This window comes from Mastigoproctus giganteus, chromosome 14 (genome assembly GCF_048544385.1).
Source record: "Mastigoproctus giganteus isolate SK-2022 chromosome 14, ASM4854438v1, whole genome shotgun sequence".
Taxonomy (NCBI): Eukaryota; Metazoa; Arthropoda; class Arachnida; order Uropygi; family Thelyphonidae; genus Mastigoproctus; species Mastigoproctus giganteus.
In genome coordinates, this window is record NC_143588.1 from 100,370,024 (window position 1) to 100,384,644 (window position 14,621).

At 32.9% G+C, this 14,621-nt stretch overlaps 1 protein-coding gene across 1 annotated transcript in view; it reads right to left on the reverse strand.

Moving 5' to 3' along the window:
• udt (protein undicht) overlaps window positions 1–13,563 on the reverse strand; it is a 67,727-nt gene extending 54,164 nt beyond the window's left edge. Inside the window, exons 1-2 of the mRNA XM_090389211.1 lie at window positions 13,499–13,563; window positions 6,271–6,457 (exon numbers count right to left, since the gene is read on the reverse strand). Of these exons, the coding sequence (XP_090245337.1) occupies window positions 6,271–6,350 (80 nt within the window). The 5' untranslated portion in view covers window positions 6,351–6,457; window positions 13,499–13,563. The remainder of the gene's footprint in view (window positions 1–6,270; window positions 6,458–13,498) is intronic.
• Window positions 13,564–14,621: the final 1,058 nt, after the last annotated feature.

Sequence of the window (14,621 nt, forward strand, 5' to 3'; positions counted from 1 at the left end):
TAAAAAATAATTACATGTTGTCTAATACTAAGCCTTGGAGATTCTATTTGTAAAATATACTTAAATACACAATGTCATTACAATGTTCTTGTTGTATTTACCTCTACAAGCATAACAAATCTTATTCAAAGTGAACTATTGTTTAAACAATTTATTTATTTATAATCCTTGCAAATTGGGTAAATAATATCCAATTTGCATATATGGCAAAAAGTTGGATAAAGGTAAATGCATAATACACATATAATAAAGAGGATCAGAAACGAATTTAGGCATATATGGCTGTACCTGACTCTGTGTAGGATGCATTTTAGAATATTAATTTTTATACTGCAGTAAAAAAGAAAAAAGAAGAAAGTACACTGCAATCATCATCATCAGCCATTTTCAATCCACTGCAGGATAAAGGCCTCTCCAGCAACATTTCAGTTTTTTCTGTTTTGTGCAATGGCCATCCATTTACTACCCACGAACTTATGAATTTCATCTGTCCATCTCCACTGTTGTCTTCCAGTTTTCTTTTAGTTTCTCTTGTGTACCATTCCGTTATTTTCTTCATCCATCTGTCATCATGTCTTCGAGCTATGAGTCCTGCCCAAGCCCATTTCAGTTCTTTAGTTTTGATAAGAATGTCCTTTACTTGAGTTTGCTGCCTAATCCATGTGTTTCTCTTCTTATCCAACAGTCTGATTTCTAATATAATTCATTCCATTCTTCACTGTGTAGTTTTCAGCTTCTCTTCCATTCTTTTGGTGAGTGCTGAAGTTTCACTTCCATAAGTCATGGTGGGAAGTATACATTGGTTCATTACTTTAATAAGTTTCAGACAAATTGGGATATTGCTCCTCAGTATGTGACTATATTTCCTGAATGCTATCCATCTGAAATTTATCCTTCTCTTGACTTCCAGCCATTTATCATTATTACAGCTAATGACTTGTCCCAGATAAGAAGAGACCACCTTTTCAATTACTGCTCCTTCAATGATTATATCCCTTTCTGTGGCACACTTGTTCATCATTACTTTTGTTTTAGCTATATTCAACTTTAGTCTGAAATTATTACTAACTGATTAAGGTTTTCCTCTAATTCTTTGGGATCATGATCACAATGTCATCTACAAATCGTAACTGGTTTAGATACTCTCCGTTCGCATGGACTCCTTTCTGCAACCAGTCTAATCTTCTTAAAGCTTCCTCAAGAGTAGCAGTAAACAACTTTGGAGATATTGTGTCTCCTTAACAAACTCCTTTCTCAATTTTAAATTTGCTACTGTCTTTGTCTAGTCTAATAAAGGAGGTAGCATTTTCATATATTTTCTTCAAAATCATAATGTATAGGATATTTATGCCTTGTCTTTCCAGTTCCCGAAACATTGCCTTATGCTGTATGGAGTCAAATACCTTTTCATAATTTACAAATGCCAGGCATAATGGTGTTTTATATTTATTTGCTTTCTCCATTAACTGTGATATTACGTGAAGGTGATCCATAGTTGAGAATCCTATCTTAAAGCCAGCTTGCTCTTTTGGTTGATTCTCATCAAATATTCTTTCTAGTCTGTTAGTAATGATCCTTGTGAACAACTTGTAGATGAGGGCCAATACTAAAATCATAAAACTGAGTTGTTCATAAACTATGCATATAGCGCTATGGTATTTAACACAAAATGCTTTTTCATAAAAATCTGTAATAAGGTGATAAAATATGGAAACTGAATTCTGAAAATAAGTATCGAGGAGAGTAATTCTGAATTTTGTTTCAACCTCCCAAAAAAAAGGTAGTCAAAATAATGAACAGATATCAGAACAAAGCTGATGCAAGAATGAACAATATAGTAGGTCAAGAACTTACAGAGAGATTGCAAAATCAAAATTTCACTGTATAATATTACAGGGAAACTTCACCATGGTGTTACCGTTTATTTTTTTTGTTGATGCTGTATAAGCTTGCTTTCTTGCATTATTTGCCATTACTGATAACAGTGGGATATTCTAGTATGTTGAATGTTATCACTATATAATAAGTCTAAGACCTAAAATTAAGTGCAAAGAATTTTAAGCAAAAACTGATTGACTTTGAAAAGAAAAAGCTTCTTTTAAATTAATGGCTGCACTTAAGAGAAACAGGTTATTTGTTTCAAAATAGCTTGTGCTTCAAAACAAATAATTCGAAATAACTGAAAAGTAGGAAATTAACATTGTCTAAGCACCATTAAACAATGAAAAACAATTCAACAATTCATCTGAAGTAAAAAAAAGTGAGCTACCATATTTGCATAAATTTAACCTTATTTATTGAAAGCTAATGAAACAATGTTATTAATAAAGATAAATTTATACAAATCACAGAATCACATTTCTGAAGGATAATCCCATCTGCTGCTGAAATGCCAAAGGTGCATTACATTTCACTGTTTAAATAGATTTATAAACATATAAATTCAATAAACTGTCAGTTTATAAAATTCAGATCACCATCTGAATTTTATAACTGGCAGGTTTTTTTTTTCATTTTAAGTGTGAAGGTTTTATTATTGTTTTCCTTCATTCTCAATTGGTATAGTGTCTGTGGTTCCAACTGATGAAGTCAAAGCATGAAGAAGTTTGGAACTAAGTTAGCATTAGCAGAGGCATATGATGCAAGAAAGCAAGCTTATTCAGCATCAGCCAAAAAAAAAAAAAAAAAAAAAAAAGAAAACCACTCCCATTTCACCCCTCCGTTCGTTCGAAATACCTGTCCAGTTGAGCTTTAAATTTGTTTAGGCTATCAACTTCAACAACAAGTGATGGAAGTCGGTTCCACCAACCAACCACCTGCTGGCCAAAGGCAAATTTCTGCACATCTATCCGACATCCGTCCTTCCTCAATTTGAATTTATGCCCTCTGAGGTGATTATTCTGAGCAAGATGAAGAATCCCATTGGCATTGAGCATGCTCAAACCATTCAAAGCCTTATACACCTCTATCAGATCACCTCGCCGGTGCCTAGTCTCCAGACTCTGTAATTTGCAAAACTTAAGCCTTTCTTCGTAAGAGCAACCCTTTGTTCCATTCACTAATCTTGTTGCCCTTCTCTGTACCCGTTCCAGCAGCTCTACATCCTTCTTGAAATGAGGCCTCCAGACCTGTATACAGTACTCAAGATGTGGCCTAACCATTGCCTTATACAAGGGAATAATCACCTCCTTATCCCTGCTAGAAAAATTCCTGTATATCATTGACAAGACACCATGAGCTACTCTTGCAGCTCGTCTGCACTGCTCAGAGAACTTCATATCTGCCTGCACAATTACCCCAAGGTCCTTTTCATTCTCCACCACTGTCAGTGTAGTACCGCAGAGTTGATACGTTGCTCTGGGGTTACTGTTTCCCATATGTAGTACTTTACATTTGTCAATGTTAAACTTCATTTGCCACCTCTCAGCCCATCTGTTCAACCTTTCCAGATCCTGTTGCAGCAGCATAGCGTCAGTAGTGTCCTTAACAACCCTGCCAACCTTTGTATCATCTGCAAACTTGGACATTAAACTTGATATCCCATCATCAATATCGTTCATAAACACCGAAAACAACAACGGACCCAACACTGAACCCTGAGGAACTCCACTAATAACATTAGTCCACATTGAGCAGTGTCCATTGATTACCACTCTCTGTCTTCTGCCACTCAACCATCCCCTTATCCATAGCAGCAATTTGCCTCCAATGCCACACTGTTCCAATTTGTGCAGCAGTCTTCCATGTGCAACAGTATCAAAAGCCTTTCTAAGATCCAAATATATAATATCAAAGTTATTCCCTGCATCCAGTTCTTTTGTGACTACATCATAGTATCCAATCAAATTGGTCAAATAAGTTATATCCATTAACCGTAAAACATACCATTTTGTATGAATTAAAAACAAATCAAATATTGGCATGACTTATGTGGGGGAAATAAAAATTTAAGATATTTCTATTATAAAATCAAGGGCAGATATTTCTATTATAAAATCAATCAACCATTATACAGGGGTCATGATTACACAAGAAAATACAGCATTTATTAGATAATTCAGATAAGTAAACCTGCTCAGATAACATGCCACTGATACTGTATGATTCAGTCTGGGTAAGAGGGAAGATTCCTCTATGAATGAAGCATTCGTATTAAGATTAAATGAGGAATGGGTTAATAAAATTTTATTACAGAAAGTAAGAAGGATGAGTAGTTGTGAGGAAAAAAAACTGAAGTTCATTAAGCAATGTATACAAGTCCTTAAACTTGAATAAGAAGTGGAGTCATGAGTCTTGTAGTTACGTATAGGAGGTTTTCTGGTATCGGCATTTTTAGTGTTAGCTCCAGCAATGTGATGGCAAACTGTGATCAGCAGCATTTATTACTTTCATGAAACATTATCTTGCCAAGTGAGCATAATAAGTGTGAATGATTTTAAAACTTTCTTCTTTTAATTTAAAAGAATTTTTCTGCTGATGCAGAAAAGTCAATTTCTTTGCATTGTTTGCCCTTATCAATCCTAACTAGGTTTTTACACTGGGACAGAATTATCATGCTGGAAAACGTAAGGTCCATTTCTATACAATTCAGTATTGATAAGGTGGACTACAACCAACAGTCCAATTTAAAACTACACGAAGTAATCCAACACCATGACCTTCCCTCCTCCAAGCTTCATTTTGGTCACATTACTGTAGATGATGTTCTCTAGGAATTCTCTACAGAGAACTGTGATTTGACAATCTGATTTGAAGACTGAGTGACATCAATTTGCAGAACCCATTTTCACCATTTTTTGTGGTCCAAGGATGAAGTGCTGATACATACGTGTGATGTTCACTGGATTTCTTTCCAGTCATGCCTAGTTCTATTGCAAACAATGTCATCAATATTGTGAGCAGCAGGTCTACCATAAAATCCTGTGATGTGAGCTTCCCTACAGCCTGTGGATACATTTGATGATTAAACCCCTAGAGCAGTGGTTTTCAACCAGGATGCCGCAGCAACATTCCGGGGTGCCACGTAATTTGGGTTTAAATTACTTAAACTTATTTTATTTTTTTTTTAATTTATATGTTTATTTCATTATAAAAAGGTGTACAGTATCTTTTTAATTTTGTGGTGATCTATAATTGATGTTTACTTAGTACCTCTATATAAGGAATAAAATTATTATATACTGCATATATATAATTTGTATTATGAAATGTAATTTTTATAATTATATTATTATAATAACTACCATATAACATATATATTTTTTAATATTAGATATATATACTCATGTACACACACACACACACACACACACACACACACACACACACACACACACACACACACACACACACACACACACACACACACACACACACACACACACACAGAGAAGGGCAACAAGATTGGTCAGGGGAATGAAGAGATCCTCTTACCAAGAGAGGCTTAAGTTCTGCAAATTGCAGTGGCTGGAGACTAGGCACCTGAGCGGTGATCTGATTGAGGTGTATAAGGCCTTGAATGGGTTGAGCACGCTGCATTCTGATGGGATCCTTCCACTTGTTCAGATTACAAACCTAAGAGGGCATAAATTCAAATTAAGAAAGGACAGATGTAGAATAGATGTGCGGAAATTTGCCTTTAGCCAGCGGGTGGTTAATTGCTGGAAAAAACTTCCATCTGTCGTTGTGGAAGTTGATAGGTTGAATAAATTTAAGGAGGAACTGGACAGGCATTTGGAGGGAATGGTGTGATTTTTTTTTTTTTTTTTTTTTTTGGCTGATGCTGCATAAGCTCATACACTTGCTTTCTTGCATCACATGCCTCTACTATACTACTACTACTACTACTACTACTACACACACACACACACACACACACACACACACACACACACACACACACACACACACACACACACACACACACACACACACACACACACACACACACACACACACGGAGAGAATCGGATCTAACGGGCAGAAAATTGAGTAGGGGTGCCAAAAAATAAAATAAATTACTCAGGGGTGCCGTTATTAAAAAAAAAGGTTGAAAAAGTACTGCTGTAGAGACTAAGCTATCTTGTCATCATTGATTCTACTTGTTTGGGATATCTCTGCTGTCGTTTGCACACTTTCAAACTGTTCCTGTTTGCATGCATACCATTTACACTATTCACTAGACTCAGAGGGCTATCTGAATATTTTGGTACAGTAGCATACATCTTTATAGACAAAAATAAATTAATCTAATAAAATAGTAAAACATACCCATCTTTAAAAAGAATTGTGATGTTTACGGTATTTGTAACGAACATCTGGAGACATCTTCCTCTACCTGTCATGGACATACTATCAATAATTATGTAATTATTTAAACCAGCTTCTCTTGAAAACCATTCTCCCTGAATGGTCAGAGGTAGTTGACAAGGCCATCTTTTCTCTACTTCAGAAATACCTAATAAAATAAAATACAAAATTTTTTAAGTATTATGTAATATAATCAATCTAAATTAGAAACAGCCATATACAGGTGAGCAAAAAAATACAGCTGGTTTCAAAATTCTCTAAAAAATAAATAGCCTATGATATGAATATGAAACTAAAACCAAATAATACAGTGATTCATGTTTACTTCCATCAATACAGATCTTCAAAATGTCTTTCCATTCTCAGCGCACATGCAAATGTGTACAGCACAGTTACTAATTAGAGCCAAAAGCTGCAATTAAAAAAAAAAAAAAAAAAAAAACTTCCATAAGAGTGAAAACATAAATCATCCTGTATAATCTTTCATATTACAAACTGCTCTTGTCTTCTCTTGGATAGATTTTTTTAAGATAAAATCTATCCCTTAAGAAAAAATCTAAAGCGAGCAGATCTAGTAAAGTTTGCACCACTGAAACAGAGATCTGTTGAAAATTAAGCACTCAGTCATGAAGCCAATGCATTTACAGATGGGAAGTGTCTGCAGTAACTCCATCCTATTGAAACTGCATACCTCATTCATTGTGTACATGGCCTTAAATATAACTATCACACATTTGGATATATCATTGATACTGCTTCCTCATTTTCAGGATTCTCAAAGAAATATGGCCCATAAATCCTTTTGGATTTATGATTAACTCAACATCAACACTAATCCTACACCAGACTCTTTAGGAAATATATATACAGTATATATCTTTCAGAAATGTGACAGGATACCCACAAATTCTGCTTGCTTAGCAAATATCCAAAATAGGTATTTTACTTGTTTTATTAATCCACTGAGATGAATATGATACTCTTCACTGAAAATTAGATCTTCCATCATTATTTCATTTCACAAAAATTTTGATAGTTTGAACCTGCAACAAAAATATTTAGTTAAAAAAAAATGTCTCCTTAATGCACCTTATTATTCAATTCTATCTTATATAGTTATCCAGAATTTTCATTTTGAAATCAGGTACATTTTTTGGCCCATGCTGTATACATCTAAAAAAATATCCAGCCTATAACAAAGATATCCATCCTACAATTATTTATTTTTAGAAACTGCATAATGATTTTATGGTTTTGGTCAATATTAAAATCCCTGAGCTTATCAATTTTAATTGCTAAATGCCACCTGAAAAACCACATAAAGCTTACAAAAAAGTAATCAATTTTATGTTTTGGTTTATAAAAACTTCCAAAATAAATTTCTAGTATGAAGATGTGAACTGTTAAGAAACAACATGGATTCCAATCTTGTAGATCTGATGTTTTGATGGCAAGATGTGAAGGCATACATAAAAGTCTGCATTCCAAACTGGCACTTCCATAAAATTATGGTGGTCAAAGTTGTTTTAAATTAGCAGCAGGGCAACAAGCTATGAGGCACTAACACCATGTTAAGGTTAGTCTGTTAACTAAGTTAGTTGATCTCCTCTGCTTGAAATCAGCAGATCTTGATTAATAAAGCTTTGTTCAGATTTAAGTACTATTTGCAGATGTTTATAAAATTATTCCACTAATTGCACCTAGTGTCACTGGCAATGAAACTATATGTGGGTTATTTCTGTAAACTGTACAAATGGTTCTTGATGAATTGGATCCTGCATTGGATAATATTTTGGATATATGCATTGAAAGTGGCCAGAACAAAATTCAAAATGACCTGACCAGATATGTTTGTTAAGGTAGCCCAACATACTAGTAATATAGAGCAGAAATATATAAAATTAATATAGAAGTAATATATTAATACAAACATAGCATAATACTCTGCCAAAGGTTCATAATAAGTCTTGTATATAAAGAAGAGTTCGGGTTCATGGTAGCTCTGCCCAAGTCTATGATCTTGGAACAATGAGTAAAATAGAGCTATACAAAAAGTCCCCCCCCCCTGCTCTATTAGTATATGGAGCACTTAAGATGCACTCATTTCATTCAGGCATGCAAAATAGGGCAAAACTCCCAGTTTGCCCTTTGCCCATGCGACCTAGTTTGTAATACAATAAAATTTTATTTTGTTATATTTCAACTAAAATGAATACAGAATTAAATCAAAACTGCTATAGAATGTTGAAGTGACCATCTTTCTTGACACCAACCATGCACGCAATTTAGTGTGATAAATATAAATAATATAATACAACTATATAGTATGAACTAGAGCTGTAATGCTCTAGTTCATACTATATAGTAGTATGAACTAGAGTAGAATGCTCAATACATTCTACGTTGATATCAATATTTGTAAAATAATAAGAGGAGTTTACCTCACCTCAATATAGTACATAGAACACTATATATTATATTGAGTATTACAGCTCTGATTCATACTATCTATAGAACACTTCCGTATGATACTCTCCAATTCTGGAGAGTATCATACGGAAGTGTTCTACGTACTATAATGAGGTAAACTCCTCTTATTATTTTACAAATAATACAACTATAAATAATATATTCACAAAGCCTTATTTTTGAGTGCACTCCACAGGTAAAAATCTTCAGATGAAGAATAAAGTGACTGGGGGAGACATACACCCCCACGGTTTTCAAAGATTCTTCAGTAGATTCACTGTTGTGCTAGCAATGTCTGCAGTTACTTCATCCTGCTAAACCAGCAATATTTTTTATCCACATCAATACGAAATATTTGTGAGCATAATGTCTAACACTGCACACAAATTCTCTGTGCATCATATTTGATTATTATTTGTATTAGTAGTGGAAAAATGAAGCAAGGACGCAAGCTTTATACAGCCTCAGCAATTACAAAAAAAAAAAAAAAAAATTTAATATATCCACTTCTTTTTGCCCATTCCTTTAAATTTGTTCAAACTTATCTACTTCTACAATGCTACGTCGAAGTTTATCCCAATAATGAATTACTCTCTCTCACTCAAAACAAATTTTCTGACATCTCTCCTGCAACCATTATATATTCCAATTTAAATTTATCCCTTTGTTGTCCAATCAGCATTTAGTTTATTGTGACTGTTCATATCACCATTGAAACGAAAACAAATTTCATTAGAGAAAAATAATTTGTCTAGAACATCCATTCCTGGATTAATGAAATGCCAAACAAGTTATAGCATGTGCTTCAAGATGCTTTATCTGGCTGTTGGACCTTGTGCAAAACCTAACTGGATATATGCACATCATCGATGTACACTCCCATATGACAAAACACACTGATCTCAAAGTTTCTGTAGAGATTTTTCAAAAGATTTCACAAAAACTTCAACTTTCTAAAGTTTATCTTCTGTTAAAACCACTGATGTACATTCCCCCACTAAAGGTACTAATTTATCATATGCTATACAATATGATAAATTAGTACCTTTTTTTTTTTTTAGGCATTTATTACTTCATGTGCCTTGGCATGGAAAAATTATTTCGATGCAAGGTAATGTTCCAAAATAAATGAATGAATACTATACAGCTGTCACAAAATGAAGCTGTTTTCTACCATCTATTTAAAAATGTACATTTTTAAATATGTACATTAGTAATGTACATATTAATCTTGACCATATTATTTTTTTAGGTTATACAAAACTTCAGTGTTATTATTAATTAAAAATTAATTTGGCAAGTCTCATTATTATTATTATTAATTAAAAATTAATAATAATTACCTATTTCCATTATTGTTTTGATAATTACCTACTTTTATTTTTATAATCAAATTCAGGAAATTGTTTTTTATTCTTTCTGAAAGTGTGTTCAAATAGCTGTTTTCTCAGATTACAGATAAGAGCAGGCAGTGACTTGCGAGCTGAATGTGACTCGGCACACTAAGCTGCAGCTCTACTGACTCGCCTTGTTTTGGTCTCAGTCTGCCTCAAACTTATGTTATGTTGTTAGGTTTTTAGGAGCATTAGCAACTAAGGCCATATTGCTCCGGGATATGCGGTGGTCATTCCCTTACCTTTCCGCATTCTCCGTATTTGGTGGTGACGGGTTCGAACCCCGGTCTAATCAAGAAGCGTGTGCTACGCACTGCTGCCCCTTCCTACCTGGCTACGGAGGCGCCTGCCTCAAGCTATCGTGCAGTCGGGTTGTATACAGTGTTTCTGTGATTTCTGAATTGTGACTATTTATTAAATAATTTTGCAATTCTTACAATTTGAAATGGCATCAAGTGATAGAGGAGTTAAAAGAAAGTGTGTGAACTTAAATGTGGCACAGAAATTAGAGCTAATTGAGAAATTTGAACAAGATGTTTCAGTAGCACGTGTTTGTGAAATTTACGGAGTAAAAAAACAAACTGTTTCTGATATCTGTAAATCAAAGGCCAAATTGCAACATTTTTCTTTAAAATACAGTGTTGATAGCTCTAAATGTGGGGAGTAGAAAACACATGAAAGTTGTACAAGATAAAAAATTATTATATTACATATTCTTTATTATAATTTAATAATTTTATATTGTACAGGATATTGTATAACAGCTTTTTTTTTACATTAAGAACAATAAAAAATGCCCTCCCCACAGGTTACATTCGATTTAACGGACTTTAGGCATTAATGGACTAAATTGAGGGTTTACTGTATATACATTCATTATAGAATGAATGTGGCAAAGTAGGAAGTCTAATGAAGCCAGAAGTTGAAAAAATGGAATAAAACAAAGGTACCTGTAAATTGAAATAAAAATGATATATTAAATATACTTAATGCTGCAAATTCAAAGATTTTAGTGTCTTTCTCAAGGCTCAGCCGGAAAAACCAAGGGAAATACAGCAAGAAGTAAGGCCTCTGTTTCTAACGTGCAATATATGTAGCACTTGGTAGATACAAAGAAATCAAGTCATTGAATGAGCATATATGGAAGCTAGGTTAAGGGCAGCAATTAATATATGAAATGCTGACATATTTCATGGCTGACCATTATATACACACACACATAGTGTATATATATATATATACACTGACTTCCAACCTGAAATGCATTTCAGAGTAGGTAATAGCTTCTTAATAGTTTATTTATTTATTTATTTATTTTACTTGGCTTTTAATTTTAATACTTTCACAAAAAAAGTAGCTATGCGGATAACAGAGATAAGTTACTTGTATCAAAGAAGCTCTGCTACTGAAATTAATTGAGAACTTTAATTTCTACAAACTACATATTTTTATTGTATATGTTCAATTTTATTATTATTCATGTGCAAGTAAAGCATATATCAATAATTACTTTTATTTACAGGAAATATTACTATAAGAACTTTAAAGAGTATTATTAATTTATTACTTTTCTTTCCCTTTACTAGTATTTTTTACCCTTTAATTAATACTCTTTCCTAGTATCTATAAGTAGGAATAACTAAATTATCACATGTAAGCTTTAATTTTCAAAAAAGATTTAAATATATGACCGGTAAGGTTTTCTTTTCTTTTTAGGAGCATCAGGCCATATTTCTCCATATATACTGTCTGTAAATCGCTTACGTTCTGTAGTCAATATTCTGTTTGCTGGATGAAAAACCCCAGGTTTCCAGCAGGGAAAAAACCATGCTACCCTTGCCTGAGACCAACTGCCACATTGTGAAAAAGGCCCACAAAAATTCCTTCTGTCACTGATGGGACTTGAACTCAGGTCTTTTCCTCCACACCGAACCTGAGTTTGGTGTGGAGGAAAAGACCTGAAAAGGACGGTGATTCTTCCAACTGTGTTACCCATGAGGGCAAACATGACCAATAGCACATTTATATCAGCTGGGGGCCCTAAGGTGCTATAGGATTTTGGGAAACCCAAACCTACAAAATTAGAGTATTTGGATGTATATTTCAACTTTTTTGGAGGGGGCCTAGGTATGCACCTAGGGCACCTGTGTACAAATGTGTCACTGGAATTGGCTATTTAAAAATTCTACCATATTCAAATAATATGATATTGAATGAATAAGTGAACAAAATAAGAATGAGAAGGGACTCTGATTAAATTATCATACAATAAAAAAACGAAATATGATAACTGTAAGATATCATTAGAAAATACTGGTTTAAGGATATGCAGATTTTTTAAAAATTATTATTGGCTACTTTTGTGGAGAACAACAACAACAACATTTTAAAGTATCTTAAATATGATATTTAATACATTTTAAAGTATATTAAATATGATATCTAGATAAATATGATGGTATCTTAAATATAATATTTATTTATATTATATACTGTTTATAATATTTATTTATATTATAAACAGTAACTTCCAATGTGCAATACATTTTACAGAAATGTAATAGCATTTTAACAGTTTGTGTTTTCTTTTATTTTTTCCTTTTAGTTTTTATTTTAATTATTTTACAATGAGAAAATACAGATAACAGAGGCACATTATATTAAAGTTTGTATCAAAAACCTCTGATGTTGAAATTAATTAGTATAGACAGTAACTAGAAGCCCTAAGCTATAAGAGTCTTCAGGTTCCCTTAAGTTGAAGCATAAATTAAACAGAAGTACAAAACAAAAGTTTTAAATATAAATTATTCAAAGTTGACTGAGCGTTAAGGTCAAGTAGAGTATAATTCCAAGTATGAATGCAATAGTAATTATATGGCAAAGTCTTTAAATGAGGAATTACTATTATGATTAAGTAATTATCCAAATTACTAATAACAAGAACGTATCTCTTGAAAAGGTTACCTTTTACTATTTTCAATTCAAAGTATCTATATAATGAAGGATTTGTTTTACTCTTCATTAAACAGTTTTTTAAATACTTTAAAAACATATTGTTGATAGATGGGGATCCGTAAGGTCTTCTTCATAGTATATGTAAAGTAAAATAAATTTTATATGAGTAGATGAAATATGTAAACAAACGTTTCGTAACTGATCTAAATAAATAATAAAATAATGCTAATATGTCCAACCAATGACAATAATCGGAAGTTGAGACATTACTATTTTTCAAGCCCATTACAAATAAAATGGATAAAATATAAAGTACAGAGAATAAACTATACCATTTAATATATCAGAAAAGTAAGATAGATATCGCTTACCTAATTTTACAAACAACAATAAAAAGAAATAACGGAAAACATGTTTATAAAGTGAATAAATAGCAGCCATTTTGCAGGCAGATAGGACATTGGTCGATAAACTTGTTTGCAACGTTTCACTGGGATACGCTTATGAGACACACCTGTTTTAAAAGTTACCTGTTCAACGATGCTTAACAGACAGTGTTGCCATCTGTCGGCCGATTACATAAATGAAAATACCAATATACCATAAAAATTACACATTATACCAAATAATTATACCATTATACCATAAAAGTTTTAAGTTTCTAAGCCTATACCAAACAAATAAATATTTGATATTAAGGTTCCCTGAGAGAGCAAACTCATCCACAGAAGCGTACATATAATTTTGACTCCTAATGACCAAATGCGCTTTGTTTTCATAAAAAGAATATTTTTCATGAAATTATAACCTTATTATGATATTAATTAATATTTTTATTTAATTGTAATATTATTTAAATTATGTAAAATAATAATTATTATATTATCCAAAATATGGTCTTTTATAATACTGATATTGATAATAATAATTATTGTCGTTTTTTAAAAAAATAAATTATAAATTCAGTTATTATTATTATTATTATTATTATTATTAGCCGAATGGTGCAAGGAAGCCTGAGGCTTATGCTCCACCAGCCAAACAAAAATTTCTGAGTTACCCTGAAAGAGAAAGAAAGAAAGAAAGAGAGAGAGAGAGCAAGGGTAAGAAGTAGAAGGGAATCACCAAGAAGGAGAAGAATGATGATGATATCCAGCTCAGGACCCAGGTGTACCAAGCCCATACTCACCAGATGTGAGCCCATTGACATGAAAAGGTTCAAACATTAAAATCATATGTACATAAGAAGTGCATTAAGTTAAGTTACCGGTAAAACTAATAAATAAATTAATTAAATGAGGGCTAGTTACTTTTCCTGGAGGAACGTTTCAAGCTCCTTGAAACTGGACGAATTCTTCTACTCGCTCTCCTCTCCAAATTGCCCACAGCGATTCAATAACGTTTTCTTGGCCATGAGAGATGCTTAGCGTCAGTTTCACGCTTCTTCAATCAAACTGGAAACATTTGGCTGTGTATGTGTATTGGAGCACTATT